The sequence below is a fragment of the Eulemur rufifrons genome, chromosome 29 (assembly GCF_041146395.1).
Source record: "Eulemur rufifrons isolate Redbay chromosome 29, OSU_ERuf_1, whole genome shotgun sequence".
NCBI classification, from domain to species: domain Eukaryota; kingdom Metazoa; phylum Chordata; class Mammalia; order Primates; family Lemuridae; genus Eulemur; species Eulemur rufifrons.
This window is the reverse complement of record NC_091011.1, coordinates 42,233,004-42,253,863: the sequence shown is the minus strand read 5'-3', so window position 1 is coordinate 42,253,863 and position 20,860 is coordinate 42,233,004. Positions and strand designations below refer to the sequence as shown.

The 20,860-nt window shown below is 38.6% G+C and overlaps 1 protein-coding gene across 1 annotated transcript in view; it reads right to left on the bottom strand.

Moving 5' to 3' along the window:
• Positions 1-12,127: 12,127 nt before the first annotated feature.
• COL28A1 (collagen type XXVIII alpha 1 chain) overlaps positions 12,128-20,860 on the bottom strand; it is a 158,693-nt gene continuing 149,960 nt past the window's right edge. Inside the window, exons 34-35 of the mRNA XM_069462091.1 lie at positions 13,913-14,051; positions 12,128-12,300 (exon numbers count right to left, since the gene is read on the bottom strand). Coding sequence (XP_069318192.1) covers positions 12,128-12,300; positions 13,913-14,051 — 312 coding nt within the window. The remainder of the gene's footprint in view (positions 12,301-13,912; positions 14,052-20,860) is intronic.

Here is a 20,860-nt window from a genome sequence, read left to right as displayed (position 1 = left end):
CAAGTTTAAAAGCTTTATTAAGATATTTAAAATTGTTTTTCTTTATCAAACAAACCAGATAAATCAGTTGTGAACGCTTTAGCAGAGATAAATTAAGAAATCTAACTTTTACTTCTTAATACCAGGTCACTTTTCCACATAGTGATGGATCTTGATTAAAATGAATCATAATGTCCACGCTAGCAAAAAAGAGTGTACATGAGCTTTCAATTAGTCTTTGGCTACACTGGCTAGTGTAAGGAAATGACTGATTTCCTTCTTGTCCCTGGTGCATGAGCCTCCATTTACAATACCTGGTTAGAGTTCTTTTGAATGATACAACGTCCTTTGTCATTAAGCAAATTATTTCTTTCCCAGGTGGGTGGAGTTAAAAATTGCAAGCTTCTGAATACCCAGACACGGCTCTTTCTTCTTATATCTAATAAAAATGCCTGTTCTTCATATTTTATTGCTATATTTCCAAAAATATTCTTAGTCTCTATGTGGCTCCAAGAGAAGGGGGATACTGTAACCTCTAATCTAAGCAGTCACTCTCTCTTCCTGCTACTTTGTCTTGACACCAGCATTTCAATGACTTCTTCTGGCCCAAACCACTGCAGGAGCCTAATTTCACTGTCCCAGGTTGCAGTTAGCATCTTAGCTGTGCCATTAGTAAATGTCACTACGGCAAAACTATGTGGGGTCCAACAAAAGAAGGCCATTTTTCTGGGGAGATGGAGAAGACATCAAAGGTATGATATTTTAATTAAATCTTATAGAATATATAGGAGACTGCCATGTGGAGAAGAGGTAGAGGAAACAGCAGATGTGAAGACACAAAGACAAAAATAGCAAAAACAAGCCCAACTTAGTAGGTTTAGGATTACTAGGTAGAATGGCTAGAGCTGGAGCATAGGTGGAAAGGGAATGATAAAACAAAATGAAGGCTGGATTGTGAAGGGAATTATAAGCCCTGTTAAGGAGGTTGAGCTTCATCAGGTAGGTAATGGTGGGGGGTAATACTTGGAAAATAGTATCATATGTATCTTAGAAAGAATATTTCTGATGATTCTATGGGCATTAATTGATAAGGACAACTAATAAAAGAAGAACATTTAAAGATAGAAGTTGGCAAGCAATAGATTTGAGAGAAATTTCTAAGGTCTAATTGATAGGACTCAGTGACTTATGGAATGTGAGAGGGAGGTAAGAGCTGAAGGTAAGCTTGGAAGATTGGCTACACGGTGATGCCATCAACTGAGATGGGGATGACAGGAGTAAAGCTGGGGTTCAGAAGGACTTGGAGTTATCACTGGAGCTATTCCTGCTGCTTTATGGGTTAAGCAATGTAAGGGGAAAGGTTAAGCTCTCCATCCATCTCTCAACCCCCCAGCTCCTCCCTTCAAGGTTAAGAGCTAATATGATAATCAGACTCAAATCTCCCCCTACCACTCCCCGCCTCCTCCTCCCGCTCTCCCTTTAAAAAATACTTGACAGCTTTATTGAGGTATAGGTGACATACACTAAACCACATATATTTGAATTATATAATTTGAAAAGTTTTGACATATGTATATATCCATAATTTTTTGTTTTTTATTTCATTAGTTTCCACTCTGGTCTTTATTATTTCCTTTCTTCTTCCTATTTCAGATTTAATTTGCACTTCCTTTCTGGTGTCTTAAGGTGAATGCTTAGGTCATTGATTTGAGATCTTTCTTTTTTTCTAGTAGACATTTGGTTCTATCAATTTCCCCCTAAGAACTGCTTTAATAGCATCCCCCAAATTTTGATATGTTGTATACTTCTTTTCATTCAATTCAAAACATGTTTTAATTTCTTCTTTGATTCATTTTTCACCTGTGGATCTAGAGTGTTGTATATAGTTTGGAAATATTTGAGAAGTTTCCAAATATATTGTTATTGATTTCTAGTTTAATTTCATTGTGATAAGAGAATATACTCTGTATGATTTGAGTTCTTTACGTTTACTGACACTTATTTATGGCCCAGAATATGTATTCTACCCAATACTTCATGAATCTTGAAATTTTCCAGTCTGGCTGGTGTGACAAGCACTATTTCTAGCCCCGTATTAGCCTCTAAGCCGTCTAATCCTTCAGTTGGTTGTGTTACTGCCTTTGGGTAATTTCCTCACATGCATTCACTCATCAACACTTAGCTTAACACTCAAGAGCAACCCTCTGAGGGTCTCTCAAGTTTTCTGTGAACTTCTCTTCTTTACAAGACTCTGCCCTCAGAATTCCAGCTGCCTTGGTCTTCCTGGACTCTCAGTTCTTCACCTCACTCGAGGGAGTCTGCCAGGCTCTGCCTTGGTTTCACCTCTCTGTGCCATGGCCTGGAAACTCTCAAAGCAGTAAGATGGGGAAACCATAGGGCTCACTTCATTTTCTTTCCTTCCTCTCAGGGATCACTGTTCTTTCTTGCTTGACTTACAGTGTCTTTCAAATGGTCTTTCTGTATGTTTTATTTGGTTTTGGTTGTTTCAGGCATGAGGGTAGATCTGGTCCTTGTTACTTCATCTTGATTGTAAGCAACATTGTCCATCTCTCTCTCTTTTTCCTTCCAAGAAGCTGGAAATGTCAGAGCCCTTTCCTACATGAGAAGAGACCCAGCTATCTCTTACAGCCTCACTCTTCTGTCACGTCAGCCAGACCAGGGGCTACAGCCTCTCAGCCACAGCTAAGGCAAGCTGTGGAAGTCGGAATTTGTATTTGTCAACTATTACCGTGGTAACAACCCCAAATCTAAGTGGCCTATGATGACAAACATTTATTTCTTGCTCACATTACATGTGGGCTGCAGCTGACTCCAACTCTGCTGGCCTCAGCTGACTTGGCTTGGTTCAGCCAGGCTTGCCTGGGCTAGGTTCAGCTCTGTGTGTCTTCTTTTTCAAGAACTGAAGATCAGGGCATGCTTTTCTTTCTTTTCTTTTTTTTTTTTTGGAGGCTCAGAGTAAGAGGCATATGGCCAAGCAGATAAACCATTGAAAGCCACTGCTCAGTCATGGCATACCTCATACCTATGCACATTCCATTGGTCAGAGCAAGCCAATAGCCAAGCCCAAAGGCAAATGTGTGGGAAAGTGTTCTCTACCTACAAGGAACATGGCAAGAATAAAGAAAGAAAGAATAACCATAAACAATTATAATCTCCCTCAGCATTGAAGACTTGTTCTCTCTTGCTCTATTTTTTCTACTATGTGCTCTACTAGCACAATGGATCTTTCTTCGTTATATCGACTACATCATAGTATTTCAGAGATTAATTTTGACATTTATTTGACTCTTTGTCTTTCCTCCACCAGAAAATAAGCTTCATACATGCAGGAACAGTGTGCCTGGCACACAGTAGGCAGTAAATAACGCATGCACGCATGAATGCATGAATAAATGAATGTCTTTCTGTGCTTACTTTCTCATGGCACTAAGAAATGTCCTAGACATCATTTGATTAAAAACTTTTTAGGCTGAACTAGCTTAGGACCACAAATGCTACATGGTCCAGCCATGTTTTGCCAGAGGGCACAGCCCTGGTACTTGGCTCAAGTATAGAAAACAAAGTAGGGCTTTTTGTCCCCTTTGCTGTTGTTCCGTGTACATATTCTTGTGGTTATAGAGAGCTGGGGTTTGAAGCAACACCCAGGGATCCCAGGGTTCTGGGCATAATTCCAAATGAACACCTTCCATAACTGCACCCAGTTTTAACCCCTGGCATATTGAGTGGCAGCATGGGAAGTAGAGTACCAGGGAAGGAGATCAAGGCTCCTGTGTTGGGCAAGGTGTCTGGTGGTGTTTAGAACCTGACATTTTATCCCTGTGAGCCACAAGTGCTGAGGCTTCAGCAGAGCTCTAGCATAGAACTTTTCCCTGTTAGTGTCAGGTATTTGTAGGTAGCACTGAATTGGCTGCCCCAGATTATACAGTTTTGAACTGCATCCTAGAGTGACCTATGGATCCACATAGGGTGTCATTGGGCACAGTAACCTCAGGACCCACACAGCACATTGCTGGGTACACTAAGCTCTGGGGATGCATATAGCACATTCTTGGGCAACTTAAAACACCATTACTACTTATTTTCAAGTTGGTTTTGGCTTTGTCCATTTTGGGAAAAATTTAGAGAGGGCTCCAATGGTATTAGTAATGTTCTATTTCTTAAGCTGGGTAGTAGATACACAGGTTTTTGTATGATTAGTTTACTGTAAACCCTATTTATATGTGACATATATTCTTTTACATATACCAAATATTTCACAATATAAAAAATGGAAAATACAGATTACAACTAAAGTGAGATGCCATTTTCATTCATTAATGGGCAAAAATCAAATAACTGTTAATAGTGATGGTGAGGAAAGGAAAAACAGGCATGCTTATAAGTTGACGGAATGTAAATTGACACAATGTTTAAGAAGGGCAATTTGGCATATCTATGAAAAGTACATCTCTTTGTCCTACAATTTCCCTTTATATATATATTCTATAGATATACCTACCCAAAGACTAATGTGTACAAGGATATTCGAGGAAGCTTTGGTCATAATAGCAAAAGACTGAAAACATTTAAATGTCCAGCAAAGATGAACTGATTAAATAAAAGGAACAGCTATGAAGCTCTTAAAAAGAATTAAGGTAGCTCTTTACTGATAAGGAATGAATTTCATAATGGTAAGTGCAGAAGTAAAGAATGGAGCGGAGGGAATTAGGGGCAAAGGAAGGGAGGAGGCAAAGAAGGGAAAATTCCAAAAGGAAATCAATAGTGCTCTCAAAAAGTAGCAAATACTTAAGGTTGTTTTAGCTATTCCAGGTCTTTTCTGGTTCCTTATGAAGTGTAGAACTATTTTTCCTAGATCTGCGAAAAATGATGTTGGTATTTTAATGGGGATTTCACTGAATCTGTAGATCACTTTGGGTAATATAGACATTTTAACAATGTTGATTCTGCCAATCCATGAGCATGACATGTTTTACCATCTGTTTACATCCACTGCAATTTCTTTCCTCAGTGTTTTGTAGTTCTCCCTGTAGAGGACTTTCCCCTCCTTAGTTAAATATATTCCTAAGTATTTTATTTTCTTTGTTGCTATTATGAAAGGTATTGAATTTTTGATTTGAGTCTCAGCTTGACTGTTGTTGGTGTATGCATATGCTACTGATTTGTGTACACTGATTTTGTAACCTGAAACTTTGCTGAATTTATCAATTCCAGGAGTCTCTTGGCAGAGCCTTTGAGGTTTTCTAGATATAAGATCATACCATTAGCAAAGAGCAATAGTTTGATTGCACTCACTATTAAATTGGAACTAATTGATCAACACCCATGTGCACACATGGTAGTAAAACTCAACAGAAACCAAGTAGGTGGGGGGGAGGAGGAGGGGACGGGTAAATTCACACCTCATGGGTACAATGCATGTTTCCTCAGTGATGGGCACACTTATAACTTTCACTCAAACTGCACAAAAGCAAAACATGTAATCAAAACGTTTGTACCCATGTATTATTCTGAAATTTTTTTTAAAAAGTAGCAAATAGTTGAGCACAGCTGAATTGAAGAACATGTGTAAGGACCTGGACAGAGATAAACTAGAAATATAAGCAGCAGTAAGGTCCTGAAGAACCTTGAATACCATGCTAAAAGGTTTGTCCCTTATCTTAAAGAAAATGGAGAACATTTTAAGGAAGAAAGTAATGGGGTCAGAATTATTGTAACTCCAAAGCACTGTGTGGATAAAGATTGGAGGCGAGGGCTAAGACTGGAGGTGATGAGGCCAATTTGAAAGCCAGGAGCAATGTTAGACTCAGGGTGGAGAGGAACAGGGAGAAGAAAGATGGACCAGCTCCACTGAACAATGGGATATGAGGAATGAGGAAGAAGAAATGATCTGGAATGTTCTCAGGGGCCAGCTGCGGTCAATGGCTGTGTGACTGTGCCATTCACAGAGAGACGAAACACTGTGGGATTGCGGGTTTGCAGGGAAGGTGGAGGGTGGGACAAAGCAAATTTAATAGGCTTGGTCTCGAATTTTCAGTATTGGGAAAAGCTCAAGTAACACTCCAGAATTTCAAGCAGCACAATTTTAGTCAGTTTTACTGTATTTGTCAATATTTTTCTAATAACAAAACATGTAATACCCAAGAGAGAAAGTCTATACCAATTCCAATATTTATTTCTTAGAAGATTAGAGATGAGATGATTACATAAAGAGTACTTTCTGTTTCTGTTTTATTTTCCAACAGGGACATGCCCTGTTTTTTGGTTTTTTTTTTTTTTTCTTTTAATAGCTGAAGGCAAGTTTGAGCAGTGATTTATTCATAGTACAATCAGTTTGAGAAAAATCCCAAGTTACAGATAGTAGCAAACATAGCATTTCTTCTTAAGATGTGACAAAGGAAAAATGGCCAAATGATCAATTTAACATAACAACAACTAATATGCCAAGGAGGAAATAACTGGAGAATTCCATTGGTATTTAAAGATAATGGCAAGAAACTGTGAGTTTGGAATTTAAGGGTAAATTTGAAGAATGATGAAAATAATATTGAAGCCTCCAGTTAGAGAGAAACAGGAGGAGAAAGTCTTTACTTTGCTGTCTTTGCAATACACAAGTCCTAATTTACTATTTATAATTCTCTACTGTGTAATTTCTCTGTTTAGTTTTGCTTCCAGGATAGATGGGAAATTTTCCTATGTCTTCTATTCATGTGGCAGCCATCTTAGGTGGAGGCCATAGGAATATATTTAGAACAAGGGAAATGTTGGTTTGCTTCTCTCCCTCTCTCTGCTTACCAAGAACATCATCACAAGTTGGAGGGCATGCTCAGAATTAGAGGACAGGATGGTCAAAGAGCAATGGAAATGAGAGACGCTGCTGAAGCAGCCAGAATGAAAGAAGATACATCGGCTGTCTTGAAATAATAACACAACCGTTATGAATGGCTCCACAAGATCAAATTAGGAATTTGTAGGGGTCAAAGCCAGAAGCCACAAGAAACATCCAGCTCCACTTACAGCAATGGGAGTGTTATCTAAAGAATGGGCTGCCTCAGGGAAGACATAATGTCCTGCAGAAACCCTGAGAATGCCCAGTCACTTAGGGTATTTGTCCAAAGGTTATAAGCAATAGAGGGGACATAGGACGAGAAGATTGTTGGTGATTCTAAGAGCCCATATTTCCTCAACCTGATTAAAACAGGGTTTAAACATTCCTAATCTTTAGAGTCTGATGTGATTTTAAATGAATTAGTTTAAATGAAGGATTTTATCAAAGATTACTAATTTATGCAAAAGAATAAGAAATAATGAATGCTTTTAAAAAACAAATCAGTCCAATATTTTAAAAATTAAAAACCAAAATGTCATACATATATGTGTGAAATATGATTTGGAGCTGTTCTTGTTTTAACAACCAGACATACACATTTCTGGGCTATTCTAAAATGTCTTATTTTAGTGACATTTCACTCAAAGATACTATAAGGGAAAAAAATCTTGGACACTTCAACAGCAGTAATCTATCTGTGCATTGCTATTCACCAAAGACATTGAATTATAGATCTGTAGAGGAAAGGGGCATAAATAAATAAACACCTAACATTCCAAGTCAAATATTAGACTCTCTGTTAAGGTTAGCATGATTCAGATGTCGCCTTGGTGGCTCCAGGCAAGGGTTGCTCAACAGAATCACTTCTGGATTTTTATGATGTGCACATGCCCTGGCCCCATCCTAGACCTGCTGTAACATCTGACAATTAATGAAGTTGAGCATCTCTTTAAATGTTTACTGGCCATCTTCTTTAAATTGCCAATCTCTATCATTTTCCTATTTTTCTTTTTTATTCTTTTTGATTTATAGGATCTCTTGGTTTATTAGAGATCTGAAATAATTCTGTTATATGTGTCGCAAGTATTTTTTTCTTATTCTTTCATTTACTTTTTGTGTGTTTTGAATAAACATTAAGACTAAAATCACCAAGCCTGATTGTCATTTTATAAATTTAGCATGCTCTCCAGACACCTGATTAGAGTATTTGTTATAGTCAGCAAAGCTGAGGTTTCAACTAAACGAAAATGATCAAAATATTCATCTAAGATATTTTAACATACCAATGAAGATTTTTTGCAGTTAAAATTTATCGATTAGTACTTTATAAAATACTAAAAATTTCTCAATGCTTAATTTAAAATTAAGACTTCAGATACATACTATCCTTTTTAGCACATTGTGTACATATTTTATCCTTTCTTCAGCTGAGATTGGAAAAACAAAATGTCATAAATGTCTGCCATCTCTATTGGCTTTTTAACTAGCTTAAAATGAAAATATAAATCATCATTCTCTTTTCCAGAATTAATTCTAGGATTGCTCGATTCAGCGTCATTGACTCCTAACCTAACTAGACAACACTCCTCTGATTTTTCCCTTTGTGTTGCCCATGATGGAGAGGTGTAGGGGGGAAAGGGGTCTTAATCTCAACATGGATCAGAGGGTAATAGTTTCCACTGATTGACATATCACTTTTCTCTCAGTCTCCTTTTAAACTGGTATGATTGTTTTCTGATCTTTTATATTTCTTTCTTGCAAGTAGCTAATTATTTCTGTAATGACTTATAAAATGAGTTCAATTTATTTTTTTAAAAAAATATATTGAGTTCTTCCTGTGTGTAAGGAACTGGGGACATAAGAGAGAAGGCATATCTTTGCTGCTAAGTAGCTCAGAGAGCAGGCAGGGGATACAGCTGCTGTGGTAGATAGAATGATGGCCTACAAAATGCCCACTCTCCATTCCTGGAACCTGATGAGTATGTTACTTTACATAGCAAAAGGGCTTTTGTAGATGTGATTGAGATAAAGGAATTTGAGGCAGGAAGATTACCCTGTATTATTCAGGTGAGCCCAATCTTATCACATGAGCCCTTAAAGCAGAGAACATTCCCCTATGTAGTCAGAGAACCAGAAGGATGGTAACATGAGAAGGACCCAACCTGCTGTTGCTGGCTTTAAAAAACAGAGGAAGGGTGTATGAGCCAAGGAATGTGGGTGGCCTTTAGATGCTGGAAAAGTCAAGGAAATGAATTCTCCCCCGAGACCCTTCAGAAGAGACACGGCCCTAGGGAGACCTTGATTTTAGCCCAGTGAGACTGGCATCAGACTTCTGACCTACAGAACTATAAGACATTATTTTTATGGTTTAAGCCACCAAATCAGCGGAAATTAATGCAGATATCCCCCGACGAAATGCAAAGCAGCCCTGGCCATGGTCCCTGTGCAAAATGGAGGCGTAAGCCCAGTGCCTTGTGTCCATGCTGCTGGGAGTGAGTGGCCCCCGTGATAGGGGTGAGAAGACACCACAAAGGAAGAGGCTTTCAAGTTGTCCTTGAAGTATTAGGATTTGGTTAGTCACAGAGGGAGGAAAAGGACATTTCAGACAAAGAGATGAACACTCAAGTCAGCATTACAACATGTTTGCACATCAATTTCCTATATGGGCAAAGTTGTAAAAATCTTGAAAAAGGAATATAAGTACTTCTGTCAAAAGAGCATCCTAGATACTCCAAGGGTCCTTCTGTTTTCAAACAACAATATGGAGACTAACACAGATTTTTTAATGTGTTGCTGGGCTCTTTGGAAATAAGAAAATACCCAAAGCCCTCCATCCCACAATAAAAAAAAATATGGTAAAGGTTATTTGTGTAATTCATGCCCACTTTCATGCCAAGGACAACTAAAAATGATAAAGTAATTTTTTTTAAAAATCACGCAGAAATCGCCAAAGAGCTAATAGGACCCCAAGGAGTCACCAGGCATGAAGATGGGATCTAGAGAAGTGGGGCCAACACTCAGAGTCATTTTTGTCCTGGGGAAGGTTCCCATCCAAGAAAGGTGGCTGAGAGGCTGAGCAGCATAAACAAGGAACAAAAGTGCCAGCCACAAAAGGAAAAAATGGATCAATTGCACTGCATTAAAATTGAGTTCATTAAAACAAAAAGAAAAGTAAAAAGACAAACTACAAAGATATTAGCAACACAAATAGTGAGCAAAGAATTAGATTTCAGAATATACAAAAATTCCAAGAATTCAATAAGGAAAAGGCAGACAATCAAAAAAAAAAAATCTTTCCCAGTGACAAGCAGGCATTTCAGGGTAGCATCAGTGCAGACAGCAAATAAACATAGTAAGATGCCACCAGAGGAAAGAAGATTGAAACAAGATGCCATTTTACTCCCATATTAGCAAAATTAAGAAGTCTGATAACTCTGAGTGTTGAGAATATCAAGCAATGGGAACTCATACACAACTGGTTGGAATTTATAATAAATTGGTACGACATACCAGTTTTGAATGTTTATATACCCTGCAACCCAATAATTCCACTTGTGGATATATACCCTAGAAAAACTCCGGTGTGTGTGTACCCAGAAACATGAATAAAAGCATTCATAGCAGCACTGGTAGAACTGTGAAAAAATGAAATAGAAACAACTGAATTGATCATAGACAAAGCAATGGTTAAATATATTGTGGCAAATTCACACAAGCATAATTGTGAAAGTAAATGAACATGCATGAATTATAGTAATCTAGCAAGTTGCAGAGAATTATATGACACAACTTTTCTAAAGCTCAAAAAAACCTAAATAATAAATTATTTAGGAATATATTTATATATAGTAAAACATATGGATTAATTATAATGTTGAAATAAATGGAAATAGCAAGCAAGATGCAGAAGACTAGAGTATAATACCATTTTTATAAAGCTCTCAAATAAGACTGAATATGTACTGTTTAGACATACAAAAAATATGTAGTTTTACATGTAAAATTACCTATAAAAACCAACAGCAAATTGACATGGTAAACACAAAGTTCAAGATGGTTTGTCCTGGCATGGAACAGGAAGTTGGGACGGTGGAGGGACACAACAGAGGAAACGTCAATGGAAGTGGTGATGTTGGTTCATTCTCTAGGTGATGTGTTCACTGGTGTTTGTCTTACTGCATTTTTTTAACTTACAAGTATGTCACATACATGCTTTTGTAGTACCAAATATTACATAATAAATTTTTAATTAAACCACAAAAATTTGTAATATTATTTCTGCTGAGATGGCTATTTTTCCATCTCCTTCCTTGAGTGCTCTTTTTTGCACTCTTGAACTTGAATGTGGGTCACAGACCTGACAGAAGGAGGAAGCATGCTGTCAGATGAAATATACAAATGCCATCTGAGCTCAGCTCAGAACTAATGGTCTTCCTAGACTACATGTGGCAAAATTATTACAGAACGACAGAGCCAATTCCCCATTACTCTTCAGTACTCGTATTTCAATTTGGTGGCTCATTTTCCAGTGCAAGTCCTATCTTTAGGATACCCTGCTCATGAGTGAACATGGGCTTCAAGAGTTTCTTGGCCATCAAGTGCTTCCGCCTTTCTATGCTCTAAAATTGAAAATCCCATTCACATATTTTAAAAGAAGAGTATAAAAAGATCCTTTTAAAACTATACATGGTTTAAACCTACAATAAAGGCTTTGTTACCCAACATGTTGGAGAAATGGCAAGTGACGGCTGTAATACATTTAAATCAAATAATCTCAATTTAGATTGGTTTCTCCCTATTATCACTTTCAGGACAAGTGAAGCAGAAATCTTATTAAATCTAATCTACTAATGGATGAATATATTCCCATCACTTCCAATTTCCAAACCGAAGTCCTTCCCCACCACCTACCTTTTGCTGCTGGCAGGGACATGAGGAGGTTGGGGGAATGAGGGTGTACGTTGGGGCAGGGGTTTGATCTGTCATAATCCATAGAATGCGAGAAGATGATAGAGCTTGTGCCCTAAAGCTTTGGACAGCTAAGTCCAAATCACCAGCTCTGGCACTTTTTTGTTGGGTGAGATGACAAAGTAGTAAACTTCCCAGAGTCTCGGCTTCCTTATCTGTATAAGTGGTTAATAATACTTATACCCTAGGGTTGTGGCAAGAACTGGATCACACTTATGAACTGGAAATACTCAGTATATACTCAGTTATGGTGCTTCATTTGTACTAGGTGAGTATGTTGAAACTATAGAGGTTCTTTCTAGGTTTTTGAAACACACAGGTTAATTTACTTGCTCATCCTTGAATGCAGATTTCTTGACACTCCTTTTCACTGTTGAATCTATTTCCTGAGCCGTTACAGCCGCTGAACCAAAAGCGGGCACAAGAGTTGACCTGTTTGTCGTAATACCATCGAACCACATATTCACCACAGTTTCCAGGCTTCAAGGCTTCCAAACATCTAGGATCTAGAGTCATAAAAGGATAATGTGTTGTTATAGGTTTTTCTTATACCAAAGAGATGAAAAATAGAAACTTTATGAGACTATATAAACTATTTATTCTCCATGCCCACTAACAGCCCAACTAAGAAAAATATGGTTATAAGCAAGTGAAAAAGGGTTCCGTAACACCAAAACTATTTCCCCCACCACCTGAAACTCTACCACTAGATATTCATTCCTTTGAAAACATAAAAGTTTTGATCTTCATGAAACCCCATCAAAAATGCATATTCCCCCGAAAGCCTAAGTGAGACTTCATGAACTAATACTATTGGGGGAGTAGTTGACAGGAGAAAGATAGGACTTCTTTCATTTACTTTGGATTTGATGTACATTCAAACTAATATTTGGAGTGAAAAATATTTCCACCTTCTGTACACATTCCCTCCAGTCTGTTCACAGAATGCACCTGTATAATCACATGGAATTATGCCTACTAAAAAAGGAAAACCCTTTAAGCTACAAAAAAATAAAATGAGTGGCTCTCTTTATATCACAATTCCCTTAAAAAGAACAGCTCTTGCAGGGCACGAAACATGATGTGACCTTCCAACATCAGTTTACAAACAAATTTCAGAACCGCATCCACCGTAAGAAAACAAAGGAGAGCTATAAAAATAAAGCCACATTGCACTAAATTAGCTTCCTTTAATTATAGGGCTTCCCATTTGTTAAAGCCCCTTTTGTCATCTGGTACTCTGTAGTGCCTTGATTAGTATTTCCTACCAGAGGAAGTGATCCCAATGTAGGAGAAGCCAGAGGTAATTGCAAAAACCAAATAGGTTATCGCTATCTGGGACTTGTAGTCTGTGAGATGGTTTATATGTCATAAGCTTCATAACTCAATAGCAAAACCAGCCCTCTCTCCATTTCCTTTAAACATTTCCCCAGATTTGGAGTATATCTCCATTCATTTTCTAAAGCTTACCTCTAAATCTACCTCTTCTATAAAGACTCCTTAGACCAAATGGAAAGGAGAAGTAGATTTCTACTACCTCTCCTCATAAAAACAAAACTAAATAATGTATATTGTGGAATTTGTTTTTGAGCCAATCTAAGCTTCTGTGGGGCATGGATGTTGTCTCTCTTGCATGTTCTGCAAAAAATATATATATAATGATGAATTTTTCTATAGATATTAACTCTATAGAAAATATGTTGATGAATTAGAATCTAGAGTTAAGCTTTTTTTCTCTTTCCTATATAATCAAGAGGTCAAAAATTCAGATGCCTACACATGTGAAAGGCAAGGCTGAGACAACAGGGAGCAGTAGGAACTACGGCAAACAGGAAAACATAATCCTCTCTAAAGGCATTCAAATTAAAACAATAATAAATACTATGAGTGCTTTAAAACTTTTCATAGATCAAATTTATAATCTCTAGTGAAAAATATCTTTTGTCCTCCCTGTTTAGAGTTGTAACATTTCTCTCTGGATGAGGTTTTAGAGACCATCCTTCCTGTGCCTTCCTCACATCATAGATACAGCCGCTGATGGCAGGTATCTCTTACCTTTGTACAGCAAATTTTCTGGCTGTGAAATCGCCACAGGAGTTGGAGTTCTGGATTCCATACCCTCCGCTCCACCCTCTGGGGTGCTGAGCACTGGCCCGTGGGTGGTGGCAGCCTCGGATGGGAGAGTGGCAGACAGGCCATCAGTCCAGGTAGGCTCTGGAGGCTCATTCTCTTCATCCTGCCCTCCAGGGACACTGGGCTACACAAAACATTCACATTTTTCATTTCTGATAATTAGCAAGTCAAAGAAGCTAGTTTGCTTTTGGGAACACTTAAGGAAAAGTTCAGCAATGCTATGTCTCCTCAACTCGCTGATATTAATGATTTCAAATAAAAGTTTCAAAAATAATGCCCCTCCTCTGTGTCATATATCCCTGAATACCTAAGTGTAGATTTTCCCACCACTCTGTGTGGGTGTACACATGTACATACACGCACACACACACATTGTCTATCTTCAGGCACAGATGTTTTTGTGCTGGGCCTTCCAGAGAAGGTGTGAAAGATGAGAGGTTGGGAGTTTATCTTGATTCTTTTGTTAGTCAATTGCTATGAAGAGGGAAAATAACCACTAATTTCTTTAACATTTTTATGGCCTTTTTCTCTCCATTTTCTAACACTAGAGAATTTAACAATGTATTCCAAACTACCTATTATGAACTCAATCAACTTTGAGACTGGGAACTGGGGTGGCAGAGAACAACACAGCTGAAATAAAAACAATAGCAATCATTTTTCATCTTCTTTGATTCCTTTCCCAAATAGCAGCAGAAAACACCTTTTGCCTGACCTCCCTACTATCCAGACCCCAGCTAATGCCAAATGCTGTAGAGTGCTTAACTTCTCGGAAGTTCTGAGAAACGTTTGATACCTAAGGAACAAAGGCTTATGATTTCAAAAGCAAATTTTCTGGACTAAATCTCCCAAGTTTCATCTAAATTTATGATATGTAATGAAACAAGGAAGAAAGGCAGTTTGCTTTAAAAAAAAAAAAAAAAAGATTGTGTCAGTTATTCTTGACTATAATTGCCAGGAGCTAGGCAAATCTTTCATGGAAATAATTGTTCTTTTTTCTTTTCTTTTTCCTTGTATCCCAGCTGCACAAATTTGAGTCAATCATTCACCTCAGTCCTGGCACAGTATGGTTATTTATCCTTGCAAGTCTCTCTCTTGTTTGTTTGGTTTTTGTTTACTTATTTAAATAGGCAAATCTGTGAACTAGATAAAGTAGTTCTGATGCTTTTTTTATCCAGGGTTCCTAGCCCACTGTGACCAGAGCCAACAATCACCGTGAGCTGCCCCCTGCCGTCTGAGCTGTTTGACTGCTTTTGATTCTTTATACACATACATACACACCCCCCCAGAGGGAAGGGCTAATTAACGCTATTACTCATGTATGTGTATTTTTGCAGTGGTTAAAGTACTACCAGGTGATTCAGAGCAAACAGTTCCATTAGAACTGGTCATCAGCCCCATAAAGGGCACTCAATTCAAACACAGCAGTAACTTTTCATTCCCCCCAAACCCAAATTTGGGTGAAAATGGAGGTAAAACTACGGATCACTTGAGGTTCTTCTTTCTTTCAGAATGATCCTATGTGTACATATGGCAATTTGAATGTGAAGTTTTGTTATAATCATAGAACTAGAGAATTTCAAAGCTAGAGGAAAACTTTCTCAGTCCCTCCTTTTCCACTGGGGGGAATACAAAACTCCAAATGATTAAGGAACTTGCCAAAATTTATAGTGGTAAGCAAGCTAGTGGAAAAATCTATGTAAAACCCTCAGGAAAAAATACTGGTTTTTTTTTTTTTTTTTTTTTTTGCTTGCACATATTTCATTTCAAACAAGAAATAAATTAAAAGAAGAGTTTGAGAAGTAGTTTATGCAACATGGAAGTCAACTGCTATTAGTCCACACTTCAGACACACGGTCTATAAGGTGAGAATACTCCTTTGAAGAAGTGGGCAGGCAGCATGGTTTTCTTAAAATGAATTAACTCAGCCTTTAAATCTTTATCTTATTCAAGTCCTGAGGTCTCATAAGTTATTCTTCACCTCTTGTAAGTTTGGGAATGTGTGTTTTCATTCTCAATCACCTAATCATTTGGAAATTTTGACTACTGTAACATTACACCACAGGTTCCAGAACAAGCAAAATTAACTTTTTTTGATAAATGGAAATAATTTCATCAATCTGGCTCAATGAGATTTTATATTAAACAAATACATAATTATTATGACTTGCAATTTTTATTAGGTCATTAAATATGAAATGTCCGATTTCAATTAAAGTTTATTATATATCAAACAAGAAGCAGTACAATTAATCAAAGTATGCACCTAAACTACTGACACAATTTTGTCATCTTAATGGTAGCTTGTTTATGCCAGCAGTGAAGAAGACTGGAGAGCAAGTGGCAATGAAATCACGAAAGGTGTTTTCCACAGCTTATTGAGAATCGAATATTTTTCCTTGCAAGAAGGGTCCAAAGCCTGGAAGAAGGGGTAGTCAGTTAGTACAAGATTCGGTGAATACTATGGTGGATGACAGAGAGTTTCCAAGTCCAGCTTCTGTAGTTTGAGCAGCGTTGTTTATGCAACATGTGGTAGAGCGTTTTTTTTTTGCAAGAGAATTGGCCTGTCTTTATTGACCAATCCTGGCTGCTTTATCACAAGCATCCTCATCATTTCATCCAGTTGGTTGCAGTAGACATCTGCTGTAATCGATTGATAAGGTTTGATGAAGTTGTAGTAGATAACACCAGCGCTGGACACCAAACGGACACCGTTAGCTTTTGTGATGAATATTTGGTTTTGGACTGTGCTTCAGCACTTCATCCTTATCCAACCATTGTGCCGAATGCTTGCGATTGTCAAAAATAATCCATTTTTCATCACACATAACAATACAGTGTAGAAATGGTTTGCCTTTATGTTGTGACAGCAAAGAAAGGCAAACTTCGAGACGATTTCTCTGCTGATGCTCGTTTAATTCATGCAGTACCCATCTATCCAGCTTCTTTACCTTGCCAATTTGTTTCTAACCGTCCAATATTGTTGGAATAGTAACATCAAACCTTGCTGCTAATTCACTCATAGGTTGAGATGGATTCACTTCCACTACAGCTTTCAGCTCATCATTATCCACCTTGGTCTCAGGTCACCCACGTGGCTCATTTCAAGATTAAAATCACCAGAATGGAACTTCTCAAACCATTGATGTACTGTGAATTCATTAGCCACATCCTTCCCAAACACCTCATTGATATTTCAAGCTGTGTGCACAGCATTGGTTCCATGATGGAACTCATATTCGAAAATAGCATGAAGTTTTTGACTTATCCATAGTTTCACAAAAATTGCTCTTAAAAAAAATTGACAAGACAAACTAGTCATTTGAAAGAATGAGGATGTACCTTCACAATAAAAATAAAACAAGTGTCAAAGTGAAATGTCAGAGATAATCAGTGTCAAATTTAGTACTTAAGGAAATCAGACATTTCATATTTAATAACCTAATATAATCTTCTTACAAAAACAAACATGTTGATTGAAAGGAATTTTAGAAAATACAGAAATCACAAAGAAGAAAATAGAAATCAAAACTAATTCCACCTCCTAGAGAAAATCATTGATATTCAGGTGTTTTTCCCCAGTCTTTTCTCTATGTACGTATACTTTTTTTTTACACAAAAAATACTATGTTTGGTTTTCTATGCTGTATGCTATTTATTTTTTATTTACTATATTATGATCATTTCATATATTTTACTGTGACTCTATAACACTGTTTTAAATATAGAATATATATAATACAATGGTCTTTTTGAATATTTACTTCCTTTTTTCCCTGTTATAAACCTCATGGCTAATTGCTAGCTCAAAAAAACATATATATTTAAGGCTTTTGAGAGAAAGCTCCCTCCACAAAATTTTTATAAGTTTGCATACTCCCTAGGAGTGTCTTTTCCTAAACGATCATATTTACTAGCTATTATGATTGGAAAAAGAGATAAGCACCAGCTTGATGGTGAAACACTCTTCAGCTGATCCACATAGCCCTGCCACAGTCTGTGGCCTCCCTACATTTATAACCTCTCCTTCCCATACTCCCAGAATACCTGGCTACAACCTTTTGTTCCTTCTTCCTCTTCCTTCTGCCTCAGGCTCTCAATATTGAGCCTCCCACCACAGCCCAGGAAAAGTTGGTCACCATCCACAAAACCTTCTCCAATACCCCAGCCAGTACCTTCTGACCCTTCTGCACTTGGCCCTGATCGTAAAGAACGTAACCCATAGTCCTATCCTATTGAACAGTAGCAGAATATGCCACCCCAAAATATGCCACATTGGCACATGGATTATTTTAAGCTGAAGACAATAAAGAAGCTGATATAAGTTCTCTGCCCTTCCCTATTTGCCCCAGAGCAAGACATAAATTTGTAAAGTTGTCCCCCCTCCCCCTGCCAGAGTGGACTTAGTTAATTACTGGAGACAACGTTATACCCTTAGCCCACTCTACATAACAAACCAGTAACTCACTCTCATCTTCTATTAATTCCCCCTATATTTACCTTCCCATGACTTGCCACCTTAGAAGCTCAAAGTTCATTTCCTTTGTCTTGTCACTCCTCTAACATTTATTGTTCTTTTGTTAAGATGCTATATAAGCTCCAAGTTCTAGCCACCCTTTTGAGTAACTCATCATGTTAAAAACTTCTCTTAGTTTCTCTCTGTTAATCTGTCTTTTGTCAGTCTAACGTATAGAGCCCCAGCCAGTGAACTTAAGGTGGGTAGAGGGAAAAGAAAGATTTTCCTCCCCTCCACTATTTTGCACCATTTCCTATTTTACACGCATAAATATCACTCCCTTGATAAAAGAAATTAAACCCATGCCACATCTTTCTTTCCTTCTTTCTCTTCCTCTTCATCTGTCTCTATAGCATAGAATAGGCCAACACTAGCCACTGAATAAATTAATGGATGAGAGTCTCTCCATCATACTCATCTTCAGGCTGAACTTAATAAGGATTTGAGAGAAAATGAGACGCAACTTTGGATTATTCAATTCCTCTAGGCTTTAATGTTATCATTTATAAAATAAAAAAGATTAGGCCCTAACATACCTTCCAACTATAAAAGTGGTATTTAAGCAACACAAACTTCACCAGCAGAATAAACACCATTTCATGATAGTGGTTGCCTGTGGAGAGAGGAGGAAAAAGCTCTGGAGGAAATAAGCTAGAACTTTATCTGAAGCAAGAGTGAACACATGGAAACACTGGTTACTTCTGGGTGGTGAGCACTCAAGTGTCTGTTGTTTTCCCGCTTTTATAAACCTTAAACCTAAAAACACAAGCCCGCCTATCAGCTCTGCTCATTTCTACTCCTGCCACACTAGCCTGCCTTGGAGGACAGGGACGGTTCCAGCTCCAAGCAGGGGTTCCCCACAGCACAAGGCATAAAAGAGGAGTCTAGGGCCATGTGAAGGGCTGACACCTGGAGTCCGGGGCTGCTCTGTGCAGCTGGACAAGCAGCTGTGTTACCGTCATTCTTTTTCAGCCTTTGAGCTGGTCTTTAAGGGGAGGAAACAGACTCAGTGCAGTATCCCAGGAACACGAATGGCTGAGCTGAGGAGGATTACCGACCAGGCCTCACTCCGTTCCAAAAGGCCTTTTGGTTTCTGATTTCCAAACACTTTCCTTGTAATTCCCTACCCAGAATTTTGCATATATTACCGACCAGCTCTTCAAATTTGAGCTCCTGTCTGCTCTGGATGAATGCTAATGATCATCTGCCTTAGCCCTTGTGTTCAGACTTAGCAGTTTCCCAGCAGTGCAGGTCAAAATTTCTCCCACTTGGCCGTGGGGATTCTACTACTGCCAGCTGCTCCCCAGCCAGCACCTTCCAGGTGTCTGACTTCTCAGGGCCCTTCTTGATTGATTCTTCCCAGGTGATAACACTTCTCTGCCAGGTCTCTCAGCACTGAATGGACTTAAACTGAAGGCTATTTATCTGCATTTTAAGATTGCTGAGGGCCTTCAGGAACACCCTGAGCTTGGGCTGCACCTCCTCAGACTGACTGGGGCTTTCATAGAGGGTGGAATGCAGGATTTTATTCTGTTTAAGCCCTCTCACACATTAGTACAGTATAATGCCCTGCATTCGGACATGGTTTTGACCACTGTGATTATATACCTTTAGAACAGGAAGAACACTCTGGTAATAATCCTTTATTTTACAAATGAGAAAACTGAGACCTCAAGAAAATAGGCAGTCCAGGCGTAGTGGCTCATGCTTGTAATCCTAGTACTCTGGGAGGCTGAGGTGGGAGGATCGCTTGAGGTCAGGAGTTCAAAACCAGCCTGAGCCAAAGTGAACCCACCCCCCGCCCCCGTCTCTACTAAAAATTTTTTAAAAATTAACCAGTCGTGGTGGCACATGCCTGTAGTCCCAGCTACTAGGGAGGCTGACCAGAGGGTTTCCCGAGTGGATGGGAAGCAAGGAAGCTGAGAGTGAGGGTCAGAGCAGGAGGGAGCAGGAAAGGGAGAGAGGGAGGTGGGAGGGCAGGAGAGAGGGAGGGAAAGCGAGAGACAGAGACAGTAGAGGCGCGTCTGTGGGATAATTTTATTATAAAAAGATAAAAAGAGATAGGGTAGTAGCAAGAGGGATGGGTGACTTAAGAGAGGGTTAGGAAACCTGTTTACTGAGCCTAGGGAAGGAGTCTGAAATATTGGAGGGAAAGGGCACAGCAGCGAAGCAAAGTTCTAATCATGGAAGAGGCAGAAGGGAACAGGCCTGAGAGCACAGGAAGAGGACTAAAATGTGTCACCCCAGAGTCGAGGACAGAGCTGGGCTTCCGATTTGGGGATATTGGGGCACATGCAATTCCATTATCAAGTCTGAACCCGCTCAGGACTCTAGTCGGTGAAAAACCCGCCAGTGGAGCCCCGGGTTCCGAAGTGGCTTTCTTTGGATGCATCTTGAGGTGGAGTAAGAATGAGTGA